Source organism: Perissodus microlepis, chromosome 23 (genome assembly GCF_051167445.1).
Source record: "Perissodus microlepis isolate ML-2025 ecotype Zambia chromosome 23, ASM5116744v1, whole genome shotgun sequence".
Classification (NCBI taxonomy): Eukaryota; Metazoa; Chordata; class Actinopteri; order Cichliformes; family Cichlidae; genus Perissodus; species Perissodus microlepis.
The window spans coordinates 5,356,428-5,371,672 of NC_140482.1; the positions used below are offsets into that span (position 1 = coordinate 5,356,428).

At 40.0% G+C, this 15,245-nt stretch overlaps 5 protein-coding genes across 5 annotated transcripts; 4 read left to right on the plus strand and 1 right to left on the minus strand.

Moving 5' to 3' along the window:
- Window positions 1–898: 898 nt before the first annotated feature.
- Window positions 899–1,763, minus strand: LOC146360835 (gamma-crystallin M3-like). The gene is made up of 3 exons (XM_084922412.1): window positions 1,755–1,763; window positions 1,330–1,578; window positions 899–1,177 (listed from the first exon to the last, which is right to left on the minus strand). The coding sequence occupies exons 1-3, from the start codon at window positions 1,761–1,763 to the stop codon at window positions 899–901; spliced, it is 537 nt and encodes a 178-aa protein (XP_084778538.1).
- A 454-nt stretch (window positions 1,764–2,217) lies between these two features.
- On the plus strand, window positions 2,218–3,493 carry LOC146360836 (gamma-crystallin M3-like). The gene is made up of 3 exons (XM_084922411.1): window positions 2,218–2,232; window positions 2,366–2,614; window positions 3,218–3,493. The coding sequence occupies exons 1-3, from the start codon at window positions 2,218–2,220 to the stop codon at window positions 3,491–3,493; spliced, it is 540 nt and encodes a 179-aa protein (XP_084778537.1).
- A 1,609-nt stretch (window positions 3,494–5,102) lies between these two features.
- Window positions 5,103–6,244, plus strand: LOC146360837 (gamma-crystallin M2-like). The gene is made up of 3 exons (XM_084922410.1): window positions 5,103–5,111; window positions 5,195–5,437; window positions 5,969–6,244. Exons 1-3 carry the CDS (start codon window positions 5,103–5,105, stop codon window positions 6,242–6,244), a joined length of 528 nt encoding a protein of 175 aa, XP_084778536.1.
- A 1,410-nt stretch (window positions 6,245–7,654) lies between these two features.
- Window positions 7,655–8,478, plus strand: LOC146360838 (gamma-crystallin S-1-like). The gene is made up of 3 exons (XM_084922409.1): window positions 7,655–7,699; window positions 7,857–8,099; window positions 8,206–8,478. Exons 1-3 carry the CDS (start codon window positions 7,655–7,657, stop codon window positions 8,476–8,478), a joined length of 561 nt encoding a protein of 186 aa, XP_084778535.1.
- A 1,368-nt stretch (window positions 8,479–9,846) lies between these two features.
- On the plus strand, window positions 9,847–11,014 carry LOC146360839 (gamma-crystallin M2-like). The gene is made up of 3 exons (XM_084922413.1): window positions 9,847–9,864; window positions 10,309–10,551; window positions 10,742–11,014. Exons 1-3 carry the CDS (start codon window positions 9,847–9,849, stop codon window positions 11,012–11,014), a joined length of 534 nt encoding a protein of 177 aa, XP_084778539.1.
- Window positions 11,015–15,245: the final 4,231 nt, after the last annotated feature.

The following is a 15,245-nucleotide window of genomic DNA, read 5'->3' on the forward strand; positions in this document are numbered from 1 at the left end:
CACTTAAAAGAAGAGTGGGCCACAATTCCTCCACAATGATGCCAGAGACTGATAAAGTCATACATAAATAATTACTTCAAGTTATTGCCGCTGAATCATGGGGTGTACTTCATTTTTAAAACGATTGTATAGAGTCCTATGGAACGTCTATTTTTCTCATAGCTGTAATAATATTTTGATTGATATGTTGATTATAGCCAATACCCAATTAAAACGGAGCATTAAAGTAGCTCGGTGATGCTGTGATGTGCTGTATTACAAATGGCGTTTACATTAGACCATCATGGTCATTTTTATATGTTATCTTTGTGTCCACGTCAATTATCTATAACTGAGATAACAACAGAGCAACAGCGGCGCTTTGCTACATAAGCATTTAAGTAGAAACTGTTTAAGTGATGATACTGAATCGAGGGATCCAACCTCTAACTCAGGGGTGTTGAACTCCAGGCCTCGAGGGCCGGTGTCCTGCAGGTTTTAGATGTGTCCTTGATCCAACACAGCTGATTTAAATGACTAAATTAGCTCCTCAACATGTCTTGAAGTTCTCCAGAGGACTGGTAATGAACTAATCATTTGATTCAGGTGTGTTGACCCAGGGTGAGATCTAAAACCTGCAGGACACCGGCCCTCAAGGCCTGGAGTTCGACACCCCTGCTCTAACACAGCTGGTGTGAAAGTTGTGATGGCATTTAGTATTTTGTTGAATGTGCACAAATGCCAGGGGAAATAGTCCTGATTAAGGCTGTAAGGTTATGATAAACTTAGAAGTTTATCTTAAAGGATATAAAACATGACGTTTGCATCTTTGACTCCACACATGAAGCGAAAGAGATACTTCAAAAATATTTCGTTTTTTTTATTTTTCTCCCAGAGTTTCTTGTGAACGGACAGACAATCAGCACATTTCCATGATGCGTCTGATGGAGCTGATTTTCATTATGTTGCTCACTCCCATGTCTCTGAGGTTCCTGTACTCTCCTGGCCTCACGTACATCATGCGCCCTCTGAAATTCGGCTGTTCGAACATCAGCCAGTGGCCGTCCATCACATTGCAGGACTGGCAGTCAGACATATAAAATTGTTCCTGGAGGGACTCGCAGTCATCCATCAGCTCGTGCATCTGGCCTCCAAAGTTCTCTCTTTCATAGATCCTCATCCTGAACTGTCCCCTGTGCTAATGGAGCGGGGAAAAAAGACACGAATCATGAGAAATGCAGTCTGTCCCAGGTCCAGCTGACCTAGCAGCTACCTCTTTGGACTTTGGAGTGTCTGTGCAATCCCCACATGAAATGGTACAGACCATCTACAACCACCAAAATGTCTTACCATGGGGATCATGCGACAGGAGCGAATGGTATCCATCATCGTCATGCCTCCCATGCGCTGGAAATCAGAGTACTCTCCTCTCCTCAAGAAGACCTGATTACCCATGAAGTTGGGGTGGTCGTACACCACAAAGCACCCATTGTCCACTCTGCAGGAGTTGCAGCGGTTCAGGTGCATGTGGATGTCGGAGCAGTCACTGCTGCACTCATAGGAGCGACCCTGGAAGTTCCTCTCCTCATAAAAAATGATCTGCAAAAAATAAACAGGAAAGAGGTGGTAAGCTGACAGCGCCACAGAGTGGTGATTTAATATTTGGATGGACTTGCTTTGCATTTCTAACCCTCTTGTGATGTTTCCACAAGTCTTAATTGTTCAGTATTGTCAGATTTTTCTTTAGCACTATACAAGCAAATGAGAAGTATTACCCTGCCCATGGTGACGGTTTGATTTTTTTCCAACTGATGCCAACCCGTGCCACTTTTATATACAGTATGAGCCCGAGACCACCTTCCTCACCTTTGTGTGAAACATCCTGACTCATCATGAGGTTCACGTGGCACAGCATTCACATTTCACAGTATACCTCAATAGAGTTTGTTTAATACTGTTATTGTTACCACAACATTCAGTCTCATCTACAGATCTGATGTTCATACTACATCGATTTTTACAGAAGAGAGATGAATGCAATAGTAGAAGTTGCTGGAAGGGAGCATAAATCCCAAATTTCTATCACAATACCTATTTGCAGAATCGGACATACAGTCTGCCACGCTACAGTGCTGCTGTGCCACAATATAGAGTGATGACTCAAAGGTTTCAGCACAAGCTGTGCAATGTATAAAAAGGGAAAAGGGTCGATGTTGATGAGATGTATCTGAGATAACCATGACCATGGGGAGGGTAAGTGAAACTTAGCTAATAACAGTAGGAAGTTTTAAAGTTGAACTTCACGAGTTCATAATAACAAATATGCAAAATAGCTGTTTACAGGTTGCTTATTTATATATATTTCACTTGTTTTTCTCTTTTGCAGATCATTTTCTATGAAGACCGGAACTTCCAGGGTCGCTCCTATGAAACCAGCAGTGACTGCCCAGAGCTGACATCCTACCTTAGCAGGTGTAACTCCTGCAGGGTGGAGAGTGGCCTCTTCATGGTCTATGAGAAGTCCAACTTCATGGGCCATCAGATGCTGGTGAGGAGAGGAGAATACCCAGACAACCAGCGCCTGATGGGAATGAGCATGAGTGACTGCATAAGATCCAGTCGCATAATCCCCACGGTAGGTGGATGACATTGAGCTGCATTCGGGGCCCAGCCACAACAGAAAGGACAAGACAGAGACCTTTTAAATATGTAGATGTAGAAGGCCAGTGACAATAAAAGCTAAAAAGAAACAGCCATCTGGTCAACATTTGTCTGAGCACAAAGGCTGCCCTCCTGCATGCAGGAGAAAAATTGTAATTAATTGTGAAATATATTGAAATAAAAATTGAGCCTAGCTGTTCAGTCCTATCTTTCTGCATGTGTAATATTTTAAATTTAGGATTCACTCACTAGAAGTCATCCATATCTCCCAGCCTTCTTTAACCATCCTCAGGTGTAATCACCTGTCCTAAATGAAAGAGAACAAAACTTCCAGATCCCATGGATATGCCGATATAAAATGAAGCAGCAAAAGTTTTCATAAACGTGGAAGAAGATGAATGGAGGGAAACATTAAAATATAGTTTTAAAAATTCCATTTATGCTAATTTTATATTTAATTTTTTTAATAATATTGCTACTTTATGTTGTCCAAGATGTAGGTTTAGATTTACATTCTCAGCTAAAGATAGGTTTTATAGACTTACAGGCCACAGTCATTCTGCTTCTTCATCCACAGCACCGAGGCCCCTTCCGAATGAGGATCTACGAGAGGGAGAACTTCGGAGGCCAGATGTACGAGCTGAGCGACGACTGCGACAACATAATGGATCGTTTTCACATGTCTGTCTGTCAGTCCTGCAACGTGATGGACGGTCACTGGCTGATGTTCGAGCAGCCCAGCTTCAGAGGCAGGATGCTGTACCTCAGGCCGGGAGAGTACAGGAACCTCAGAGAGATGGGGAGCAACATCACAAAGTTCAGCTCCATCAGGCGCATTATGGACTCCTGTTAACTCAAAATCACACACTCCAAATGTACTGTGAATAATAATAAAGCAAGCTGAAATCCTCAGACACACCCCTGGTTTTTCTAATGTAAATACTGATAAGTCAAAATTCAGTTGTAAGTAATATGTTAGAAAGGTTTCGAAGATTAACTGCATTTACAGATGCTTCAAAGTTCTGTATTTGAGAGAGGATTTACTATTAGGAAATACATCCCAAACAGAAATAATAAGGAATTCTGAATACTGAGCAAGTTCGGTTTTATTTTATCAGTAAATTTCAGAACTAGAAGCTCATAAGACTCCTATTTGTATCTAAAACTCAAAGACTTTAGGAAGAAGGGAAACTGTAAAGCATAAGTAAGTGAAGTTTATTTATATAGCACTATTCACAGACATAAAAGTCACAAAGTGCTGTGTATAAATTAAAAGACGATATGAACAGAGAACCGTGTTGAAACAATCAAAAGATGTGAAAGTGTAGTGGGTTTGTAATGAGCAAACCATGCTGAATGCCAAACAAGAACGAACAAAACTTCCCCCCAAGCTTATACCAAGACTGAGAACCCAAGAAGAAGAAAAATTAAATAACAATCCAAGGAGATAAAATAAAAAGGACTCATTCGGTGGACTTTTAAGGATTCACCTCTTTATTTTTAGACAGTTTAGGAAAAGAAAGATGAAGGACATCAGTTGTTTGAAAAGGTTGTCACCCTCTTTTATGCCCGTGTGATCCATTAAGTGTGTGCCTTAAAACTGAAGCACTTGGAGTAAATAGAAAGTAGAAACAATATGAGGCGTAAGTGCTCATATTGTGTATTTTGGAGGTGACATGGCCAAATTGGCTAAGGCCACTTGTGGAGTGCAGAGTCCCCCCCTGTGTCCATCTTAAATATTTATTGAGTAGATTGTACATTATAGTATAGTATAGTTTATCAATTTCTTGCATGTATTGATGTTTAATTACTTTAAAGCTGTTACATATATAGTCTGAAGGTTCCTAATGGACTTAACCAAATCATCACTAAATAAAAGGTCTATTCTGTTTAATGAAACTAGACAGAAAGATGTAATATTCTACAGTTTCACATAATGTAAACACTCTAAATTGCACAGAACAGGTCTTAATGTATGCATTTTATATTTGCAACAGTAGTCCAAAAGACATTTTGAGTCTATCTGCATATACTTAAACCAGTAAATACTACATGAGGCAGGGTTTTTGTTTCCTGTAGGATCAGAAATAGAAAATAAAAGCCTAAAAATGCCATTTTAGTTACATGTTCACATAGGTTTTTTGCAGTAATACCTCAATTTTCAATAATACCTTCAGTTTTTTGTTTTTTGTTTTAAAGGGAGTTACTATTAAACAGTGTTAAATAATTTCTGTCCCTCACAGTCTAACACTGATCCTCTGCCTTCACTGTTCCAGCATGTGTTTGATACAGAGCCATCATCAGGCCAGAACAAAGGCAAATCAAACAGCTCCAAGCTATTTTGCTGATATGTAAATCTACCTCATTTGGGTATCAAAGACTTGCCACACTCTGCACATTTTGTTTATCGTTAAATACTTTGATGGGGCTGCAGCAAAGAATGAGGTCTACAGTGCATCCAAATGGGGAAGGTAAGCTAAGACCTGTTGCGATCAGTGTGCGTTTAAAGACTCTTCCTCCTCTTGGGTTTATTAAAAGCGTACGTTTTCCACAGATCACATTTTTTGAGGAGAAGAAATTCCAGGGTCGCTGCTACAACTGCAGCAGCGACTGCGCTGACCTGCACACATACTTCAACCGCTGCAGCTCCATCCGAGTGGAGAGCGGCGTGTGGGTCATCTATGAGAAACCCAACTACAAGGGTTTCCAGTACGTCCTCAGCCCAGGGGAGTACCCCGACAACCAGCAGTGGATGGCCTTCAACGACAATGTCAAATCCTGCCGTACCGTCAAAAATGTAAGTTCCCCCCTTTTTTTCCCAAGTTCCTTCAACCACAAAATCCAACAGAGGTTTCACATAGACTGCTTCTGGAAATGTGTTTGTGCAGTCCCTGCAGGACAGCATTGTACAAGGGCACCAGTCCAGGCTGGGTGCTCACTGTTAAGCCAGCAGACTAAACAAGTAGACAATAGGAAGCACAACTGGCAGCAACTTTTAGCTTTTTCTTAAAGAAAAAAAAGATTAATGTATGTAAGAAATGTAATTTCTTTGTGTTTGATGGAACATTTTAGCCTCTTTAAGCTCATTGTTTTGATTTAATCAGTCTTTGCTTTAAACCAGTCTAATTGACAGTGCAATAGCAGCCAAAGACCAGCTTTTGAAGAGATTACATAATAAAAATGTAAGTCCATGTGAGCTGATAGCCTAGAGTGAAACCCTGCACATGTATTTTTTATCTTTGGGAGGAATTTTCCAGGACTTTTCATAACACTAAAGTTGGCACTGTAAATCTGCACCGAGTACACTGTGCTTTGCTTGTGTTTGCAGGTCTACGGTAGTGCGTGGAAGCTGAGGCTGTACGAGAGGCCGGACTTTGGTGGGCAGATGGTGGAGTGCTCTGATGACTGCCCATCGGTTTATGATACCTACAAGATGCGCGAGGCCTACTCCTGTGTGGTGACAGATGGTGCCTGGGTATTCTACGACCTCCCCAACTACCGTGGGCACCAGTACCTCCTGGAGCGGGGCGAGTACCGGCAGCACGGCGACTGGGGGGCATCTTCACCTGGCGTCGGCTCTTTCCGCAGGATCACAGAGTTTTGATTAACAGTCATAATCAAAAAGTGATGCACATGACAATAAATAAATGACTTATAAATGACTCAAGCAAACTGACTTTGTCCTTGTGGATTTCATCAAATGTGCCTCAAGCTCGATTTGGAAGAATGAATACATTAATAAAAGCCAAGTAGAACTATTAAATCACGTTATTTTAAAGATGTGAAGACTTTTTGTGTGGCAGTTTCACAAAGTTCAGGAATCTGCAATAGACTCCTCCTTTGTTAGACCTCTGGTGTAAATACAACACTACAACTCCATGCCATGCCATATATATATGTCATGTACGTGTATGTATATAAATACATATCATATTATAAAAGAAAACTATGCACTTGTATTAACGGGCTGAGCATCCTGATCTTAGTTTAAGCAGGAAATCATATCTCTCTCAGGTGGGAAAGAAGCAGGAGAACCGAGCAACTATGACAAAGTACAAAGAAGCCAGTAGTTTCACTGCTGAAGGTAATTCAGTACTGATGATTTAATGTTGGATACCTTTAAATGAGGAATTGTATCATTACTAGAAGGGCAATACTTAAAACATTGTTATTGTTATTTTAAGAATCTGGATCATTCTTCAGTAACAACAGCGATCTTATGGTGGCAGATTTAAAGGTGAAGGTCATCGTGTGGGGAGTTCACCCTCTGGGGAGCATGACTGTTCATATAACCTGTGGCAATCTGCTTGTTACATTTAAAAGAAAAATCTGCCTTGATGATTCAATAAAGGAAAGGAAGTTTATCAAATTGACATTTGTTTGTGTGGAAATGACTAAGTGTGGAGTTAAGGTTCTGATTAATAACAGGGTGGGAACCGGAGATCACCTTTTGTTTGTGTTGGTTCCTTTTAAATGCAATCCTGCTTGTTTCCTAAACATTACCTAACCTTCACCACAGTGTCGTGCTGAAGACCATCACTTGTGTCCTCATGCATTGTTTCAAATGGGAGTTTTTCCCTGCATCATGAACAGTGCATGGAATCAGCTTATTTACCATGGAAAGGAACGCTAGGGGTAAATGATCGATCAAATTACTGCTTACTTGTTATAATATGAATTAGTTATAAAGTGTGTATAAATATTTCCAGCAGAGTCTCTGGTGCCTTCCTGCTGTGTCACTGACTCAGCTCAAAACGTTTCATATCAAACCAACTGTCCTGCAGTGCCCTTGTTTTTGTCAGCACGCTCTGCTGCATCCAGTGGCTTTGGGATGCTTTGCACTGTGCATTTGCATTGTTTAGGGAAACAGGATTCACTGCTTCAGAACAATGTGATAAGCCTGGATAAATATTTGAATCAGTGATTGAATAATCCAGTTCACAGAAAGCAAGCCATGTGCTTAGTTTTATTGTCCTTGTTCTGTATAAAGTGAATATAGGAGGTGGCTGCTTTAATGTTTTATATCACACCAAACCTGTTGATATCGACAATGGAGAAGGTACTGTATGTTTAAGACAGGCACATGTTTGTGGCAATATGATTCATGCTTATACCGTATTTTGAGATGAATGAGTACAAAATGTGTTTGTTTTACCATAACAGCCACTTCCTAGAGTTCAGTGAGTGCAATGTTTCATCAAAACTTGTTTTCTCAGATCATCTTTTACGAGGACAAAAACTTCCAGGGTCAGTCTCACGAGTGTGACAATGATTGCAGTGACCTGCACACCTACTTCCCCCACTGCAACTCCATCAGAGTGGAGGGAGGATTCTGGGTAGTCTATGAAAGACCAAACTACATGGGCTACCAGTACGTGCTAAGCCCCGGAGAGTATCCAGACTACCAGTATTGGCTAGGTATCAACGATTCCATCAGGTCCTGTCGAATTATTCGAAATGTAGGTGACTATATATGTGTGTGAATGGTGTATAATCAATTCACAATATAATACAGTAAGAAACCAACAATGCAGACATTCCCATTCTTTCATTTGTTCCTTCCAGGTGGGGAATTCATGGAGGCTGAAAGTTTGGGAAAAGCCAAACTTTGAAGGTCAATCGATGGAGATGGCAGACAACTTGCCTGCCTTCCCCGAGAACTGGAAAAGCAACAATGTCCACTCTTGCAAGGTGTTCGAAGGAGCCTGGATCTTCTTTGAGCACCCAAACTACAGGGGGTGCCAGTACCTGCTTGAGAGGGGCAAATACAGGAGGTACGCTGAGTGGAGGGGCATGCAGCCCAGCGTTGGATCCATCCGCCGGGTTAAAGAGCAGTAGCCACTGACAAATCTTTGAAAAAAATAAAAACAAGGAAATATGCTTAAAATAAAGTCATGATAGAAAATTAAACATTGGTTGTCATTTATTACCCATGATCCTTTTCACTCATTATCCATATTGTATTACATTTAATCACAACATTTTAAAAAAATCAAATTAAAGCTTTTTTTATACTTTAAAACTTAATAAATAATAAATATTGATTTAAACTGGACAAATGCAATGTTTAAATAGTGAAAGCCATTTTAAATCATAGTAAAATAACTACAAGAACTTTAGGTTAAAATTTGCACCAGTATATAAACTCCTGTGCACGTTATGCATGCACTTGCATTACACAAAAGAAATATATTAGAATTTCTTTTATATCCAAGCTTTTTATTCATTATATAAATGAGTATATTTATTAAGAAAAACAGGAGAATACACACAAAATTTTATTATTTAATATTTATAAGATGTTGTAATGGTCAATGGTTTATATTTATAAATATTTTATATCTAATTCTAGTAGTGAATAGTGTTCAGATGGGAAGGCTGTGCATGTGACAATAAGAACAGCTTTAATAATAAACAAGAGGATAAGTTACAGTTGACTGGGCAAACAAAACAAAAACAGAAAAATAGAAAAAGAGTATATGTGATGTAATGTAATGTAACATGAAATACAAAACACAATAATACATGCTGAAACAATATTTCCATAAATATTAAGATAACAGCAGCTATATCCTACTGTATACTTGTATTCTATTGTACATATTGTATATCTTATTCCTCTGCTCCTCTGTCTCTCTTGCTGCATTGAGCATATGTATGACAAAAGAATTTCCCTCGGGATAAATAAAGTTCTTCTTATCTTCTTATCTTATCTTATCTTATATCCTCCTGAGAACAGGGTATTAGATAAAAGAATCTTCCCACTGAACCTTTTTGTGATTTCCTGCCTCTTTGGAGCTAAAAGAAACCACCCAAACACATGAATATCAATGGAAATCCCAGGATGTCCTCTATTTAGTACCAAAAATCAATGTCCATTACAGAGGACATAAATGATTAGGCTGGTTCTTCGGAGGATATGGGAGGTGACATGAATGAAGAAGTGATTTTTCAGCAACAATATTTCTATTTTTCTAGAGTTAAACAGCATTCAGTCAAAATTTCTGCATCAACACATATAAAGGCCATGTGCTAAAACAATTGCAGAATCAGCTAATGTGCCGATGTTAATGGAGAGCTCATTTGAATGACAATGATTCCCCTGCCAATGCAGTTCATCAGGCTTTATTTAAAAGTGGACTGCCGGCAATGCAGTGTGTATGAGTGGCTTTAATCTGATTGGGTGAGGAGGAACACGAGGCGATTATGGAGCGCACAGGGAAGGTAAGCGCCACAACTGTGCGATATGATAATGCCGTAATGACCTCACGCTAAGCTGTGGGTGACTTGCTTCTTGCTAAATGGCGTTGAGCTGATGTCCTGTCAAATGTTAGTGTGTTAGTGTGACGAGCGGGCGGGGCTTTTGTCAGATATAACCTGATATAACCTGAAGTGCATGAATGTTCCTGCACAAATAAATAGATGGTAACCCTGACAAAAACCTTAAAGCTGAATTATTTCATTTTTAGCCACTAGGGAGCAGCACAAAAAAGTGAAAGTCCAATATTTGCCCTGCGTTAGTACAACAAACTTATCTATAACTATCTATAACGTATAACTCAAATTCTCTGTCAAAAGAGTTATATCAGCGGTGTTGTCTATAGAGATATGGAGAGTTTTAGGGTTTGCTTTACTTGCACAGCTTTTAATTCACACTCTTGCTTGCAGATCTTTTTTTACGAGGACAAGAACTTCCAGGGTCGTTACTTCGAATGCAGCAGTGACTGTCCCGAGCTGAGTTCCCACTTCAGCCGCTGTAACTCTGTTCGGGTGGAGAGTGGAGCCTGGGTCATCTATGAGAGACCCCAGTATATGGGCTACCAGTACGTCCTCTCTAAAGGGGAGTACCCCAACTATCAGAGCTGGAATGGCTTCAATGACACCATTCGCTCCTGTCGCTTCATTAGATATGTAAGTCTCAGGAAGCAACCACAGAACTAGAATACTATGTATACTTTCTTCTCTGTCATTTTTTTTAGAGCAATGCAACGCTGTGAGAAATGTTCTCCTCCTTACAGGATGGACAAATGTGGTCTTAGCTGCTTAAAGTTAAAGGAATTCCTATCAATTATTAACATGTTCTTATTTTTAAATCTTTAAGCCATCCACCAGGCACAGGATCCGCATTTACGAACGTCCAGACTTCAGTGGCCAGATGATAGAGTTTAGCGAAGACATGCCCAACCTGCAGGACCGCTGGCGCTACCGCGACATCCACTCGGCCCACATCCAGGACGGCACCTGGGTCTTCTATGAGCATCCGAGCTACAGGGGGCGCCAGTACCTGCTGGAAAAGGGCGAATACAGACGACACTCGGAGTGGGGAGCTCTTAATCCATCTGTACGCTCCATTAGACGCGTCGTGGACTTCTAGATCAAAAGCTCACTTGCCTTTTCTTGGTTTCCTCCCGTCGCTTATTCAAATGAGCAAATAAACCCACAGGCATAGACAAACAATGAACTGCTGTGATTTTATTTCTTGTTGTTTTAAACCAACCAAAAAAAAAACAAAACAAAACAAAAAAAAACAGGATAAGTTCCACTTTGCGGTGCCCGGCGGGAGTTTTTTTAATTAGCGTGCCAACAGCTGGCGGCTCGTGGTAAAGCCTAGAAATAAAACTGCTGAAAAAAGCCTGCTGGTAATTCAGGAGGGTTCACCAACAGGGGCTAGTGGTATGCCAACAGCCAGCTATTGTTTACTTGTGCCAGAGGTGGCAGAAATAATACAGCAGAGCAACAATATCCACTGCCCAGCAGGTGCCCAGACAACAGCAGCAAAAAATTGTCACCATGTCAGACAGCTATGGTAGTTCGCTGATACACAGTACTGTGGATATGATGCAGGATGCTGATTTTACGATTTATTTAACTTCATCAACATCTGCCTGACCTGGGCTCAAAGTAGTGCCTTTACATTTGATACAGTGCTCTAATCCAACACTGGTAATGGTTTACATTAATGGCTCTGTTACGCCCCAGTCTAAGGGTACAGGAACGTAACATAAGAGTTAAAAAAGGAAGTGACCCCGCCCTGGGCCCCAAAACCATACACAGAAAAACAAATTTCTTAGTGAACGGTGGTTTATTTGTCTACACTGAAAATGAAGCTCTGGGGTGAACAAAGGCCAAAATAACAAACAAAACAAGCTAAGTCAGGTGAGGAGGTGCTATCTAAAAACAGTACAAGGAAAAATAATAAAGCAGCTCACCCCTTCTGTTTCAGTGCCATTTACAATGTGCTATTTACAAGTGAAAACTAATGTACACACTATATACAAAGCTCGGTAAGTCACGAGAATCTCAAACATAAATGTCACAGGTTTTGGAAGCCAGGGTCAGGTCTGCTGCTGCTGTCAGTGGCTGCCCCGGGACAACTGCTGGTGAGGGATTTTGAAAGCAACCACATGATCAGGGGACCAATCGGCAGCCATCAGCTTATCCAATCACGGACTTGCAGAGACTTAAAGACACAGACAGAACAAGAAACAGCCACCAAGACACATTATGACCAGGGCCGTAACAGGCTCTCATAATAGTGAATGATTTACTTATCCTTTATAGTTCAATTATTATCTTTTAATAATAATTAAACGATACCTTTAGGGTTGCCAGGTAGGGTTAGGGTTTGGACAGTTTGTCCCTCTCCAATCTGTATTTTTCATTCTTTTTCACAATGTGTTTTCAGCCTTTTATGGACTTTCTGACCTTTGACTTTCTGGAGAAATGAGCTTGTGTCTAAATCCATTCATTAACATCAGCATATGTACATGATGACGATTAAAACATTTTTTTAAATAAAAAAATTAACAAACACAAGAAACAAAGCTAAATTAGGTTAACAACTAATTATAATACCAACTAATTAGGTTAATTGACAACAGCTCAGGAACATGATTGGGTATGGCCTCAGGAACACTTCCTTATCACTGTCTTTGAACACAGTTCACTGTGGCATCCACAAATGCAGGTTGAGGTTGTATCATGCAAAAAAGAAGCCACAAACATGATCCAGAAACACTGCCGTCTTCTCTGAACCAAAGCTTGTTTAAAATTGACTAAAAGAAAGTGGAAAACTGTTCTGTGGTCAGATGAATCAGCACTTGAAATTCTTTTTGGAAAATATGGAATCTGTGTACTCTGGACTAAAGACTAAAGGAACCATTTGCCTTGTTATCAGTGCTCAGGTCAGAAGTTTGTGTCTCTGGTGGTATGGAGGTACATGAGTGCCTGTGGAACTGGCAGCTTGCACATCTGGAAAGACACCTTAACCAGCATATACAGATTTTAGATCAACATTTGCTCCATTCAGATCACATCAAACTCAAAACGAGCTAATATTGCTCTTAAAATTGTACAATGTCTCAATTTCAGTGTGTTATTTTCTTTTCAACTGTAATTAAAAGATGGGTTTACGTGACTTACACATCATTACATTTTTATTTTATTTACACTTTACAGTGTTCTGACCTTTTGAGAAGCGGGGTTGTCTTTGAATTTGTAATCTGTGAATTAATTTATTATTAAAGTGCAAAGTCAATGGTGTCAAAGGTGAATCTGAGCTGAGAGCTGCTAATAAGTGGTCAGTGCAGAGGAGCTGGCTTTTAGGGGTTTGTGTGCAAACGTTAGAAAGTTTAGGAGGAGCACAAAACTATGCAGGGAAAAACAATGTGATCTAAGATCTCTGGTTCTATGAGAGCTGAGGTAATTTATCACTCTATGAGGACTAAAGGATGTAGGCATGAGAGCCACCCAGTGGTTTAACAACTGCATTTCACATGACAGAAAATAAGTGTAGTAAAAAAGCTTTAAAACTGTGTGATTTTAAAAAAAAAAGAATATCCATACATCTCTGTCTTTTTTTAATCCTGATATTTTGCCTTGTGATCTGTTTATGTAAAATGCACTAAATATTGTAAATCAGCATAATCCCTGAGAAGTAACTGATCCCATATTTAGAGCTAGTCAAAACAATAATTATTATACGGGTGTAATTTTACTTACAATACTTACCCGTTGCTGTAGGTCAAAATGGGGTGATAATTTATCATATGTGAAAACTTATGATAATAAAGTTTACAGATAAAAAGATAAAAAGGAAAAAAAAGACATCAACACACAACTGGAACATTTGATAAGAAGCTTTAGGACTGCAGTGTGTAATTTCCTGTTCCAGGATATGTTCAACTATATCACGCTTGTTGATCTGCCGGAACGGAAGAATAAATTTTTAAAAAAAAATCTGTGATGTGATATTGTGCACAGCCGTAGACGTGCGGTGGCCGAGCAAACAGGAGACACTGCAAATCAGTAACAGAGCTGCTGAGCTCAGCTGATGTTTGAACTGGAACTTTTATCACACGCACAGATCCGTTCTGGCATCTCCCCACGCTGATCGAGCACTTTCTAAGTCGAATGCAAACAGTCGGCGCAGCCCTGCAAAAAAAAAAATCCACCTGAAGAGGTCAGTCAGTATGAAGCCATAAAAGAAACATTTACACGCATTTTCACTGCTAGCAGATCAACATTAACCCTTTAACGCTGAACAGCTGCTCTTTCCTTCCTGTTGTTTGGATCCATTAATTGTAAAGTCGTTTTATGTCATCAGCTCTGTCAAGTTCCTTTTTAATAAATACATAATATATTTGGGACAAAAAGAGCACAGGGGAATAAAAGAATTACTAAATCTATATTCAGTGGGTGATGCAGTCTGCAGAACTTTAAGTAGAAAAATGCACAAACACCTTAGTAATATGCACTGATTTTTCTCTTAGGTAGACAGGAACACTGTATTTGTTTAGAGCAACATGTTGATAACTGCAGGGTTTGCACTGTTGTAGCTTTCCAAGCATTGTAAAGAGCCACCTGTTATTGTGGAGGTACTGTATGAGGGGATTTACCCTGTAATCATGTGGAATTTCTTTGGGTGATCACTCTGCAGCAGCAGGTAATGAAGTGGAATGAGATCAGAGTAGAATTAAAAGTGCAGCAAAGGCTCTGCCACCCACTGAGATGAATACTCTTCAAACAGTCATGTGCGACGCTGGATTAAACCCGTTGAACATTTGACAGTTTCCCAGTTTTTACAGGACTACTTAAATATCCTCAGTGTTACATGCAGTCCAGGTCACAGGAGTCTTTTTGAAGTCTTATCCCCACAAAACACATATTCTGCAGTAGCTTCCAAAAACTGATGGATGTGCCTTCAAAAAAGAAATAAACTGTAACTGGGGCAATACAGGTAGCTGAGGAGGAACATGTGAAAGAACTGCATTAGGGTTGGGTACAGTTTTCGGTATTCCACAGTCCTGAGTAAGAAATGTAAGAAATGCTCTAAGGAACAAAGATTTGAAGCTTTTCTAGGGTTAATGGCCCTCAAAGCCAGATTTAACCTTTTCATACATGTTCAAGTGCTTTATCTATCTTGCATTCACACCTATGGACGATTTACAATCACTAGTTAACCTAAAATGCGGATTTTTGGGAGAATCCGGAGTACTGGGAGGAAACCCACATAACCACATGGAGTTCGTGCCATCTCCACACAGAATGGGATGATAATGAGGCTGGGAGATAGGACCTACTGTACTTGCTGTGAACCAACAAAG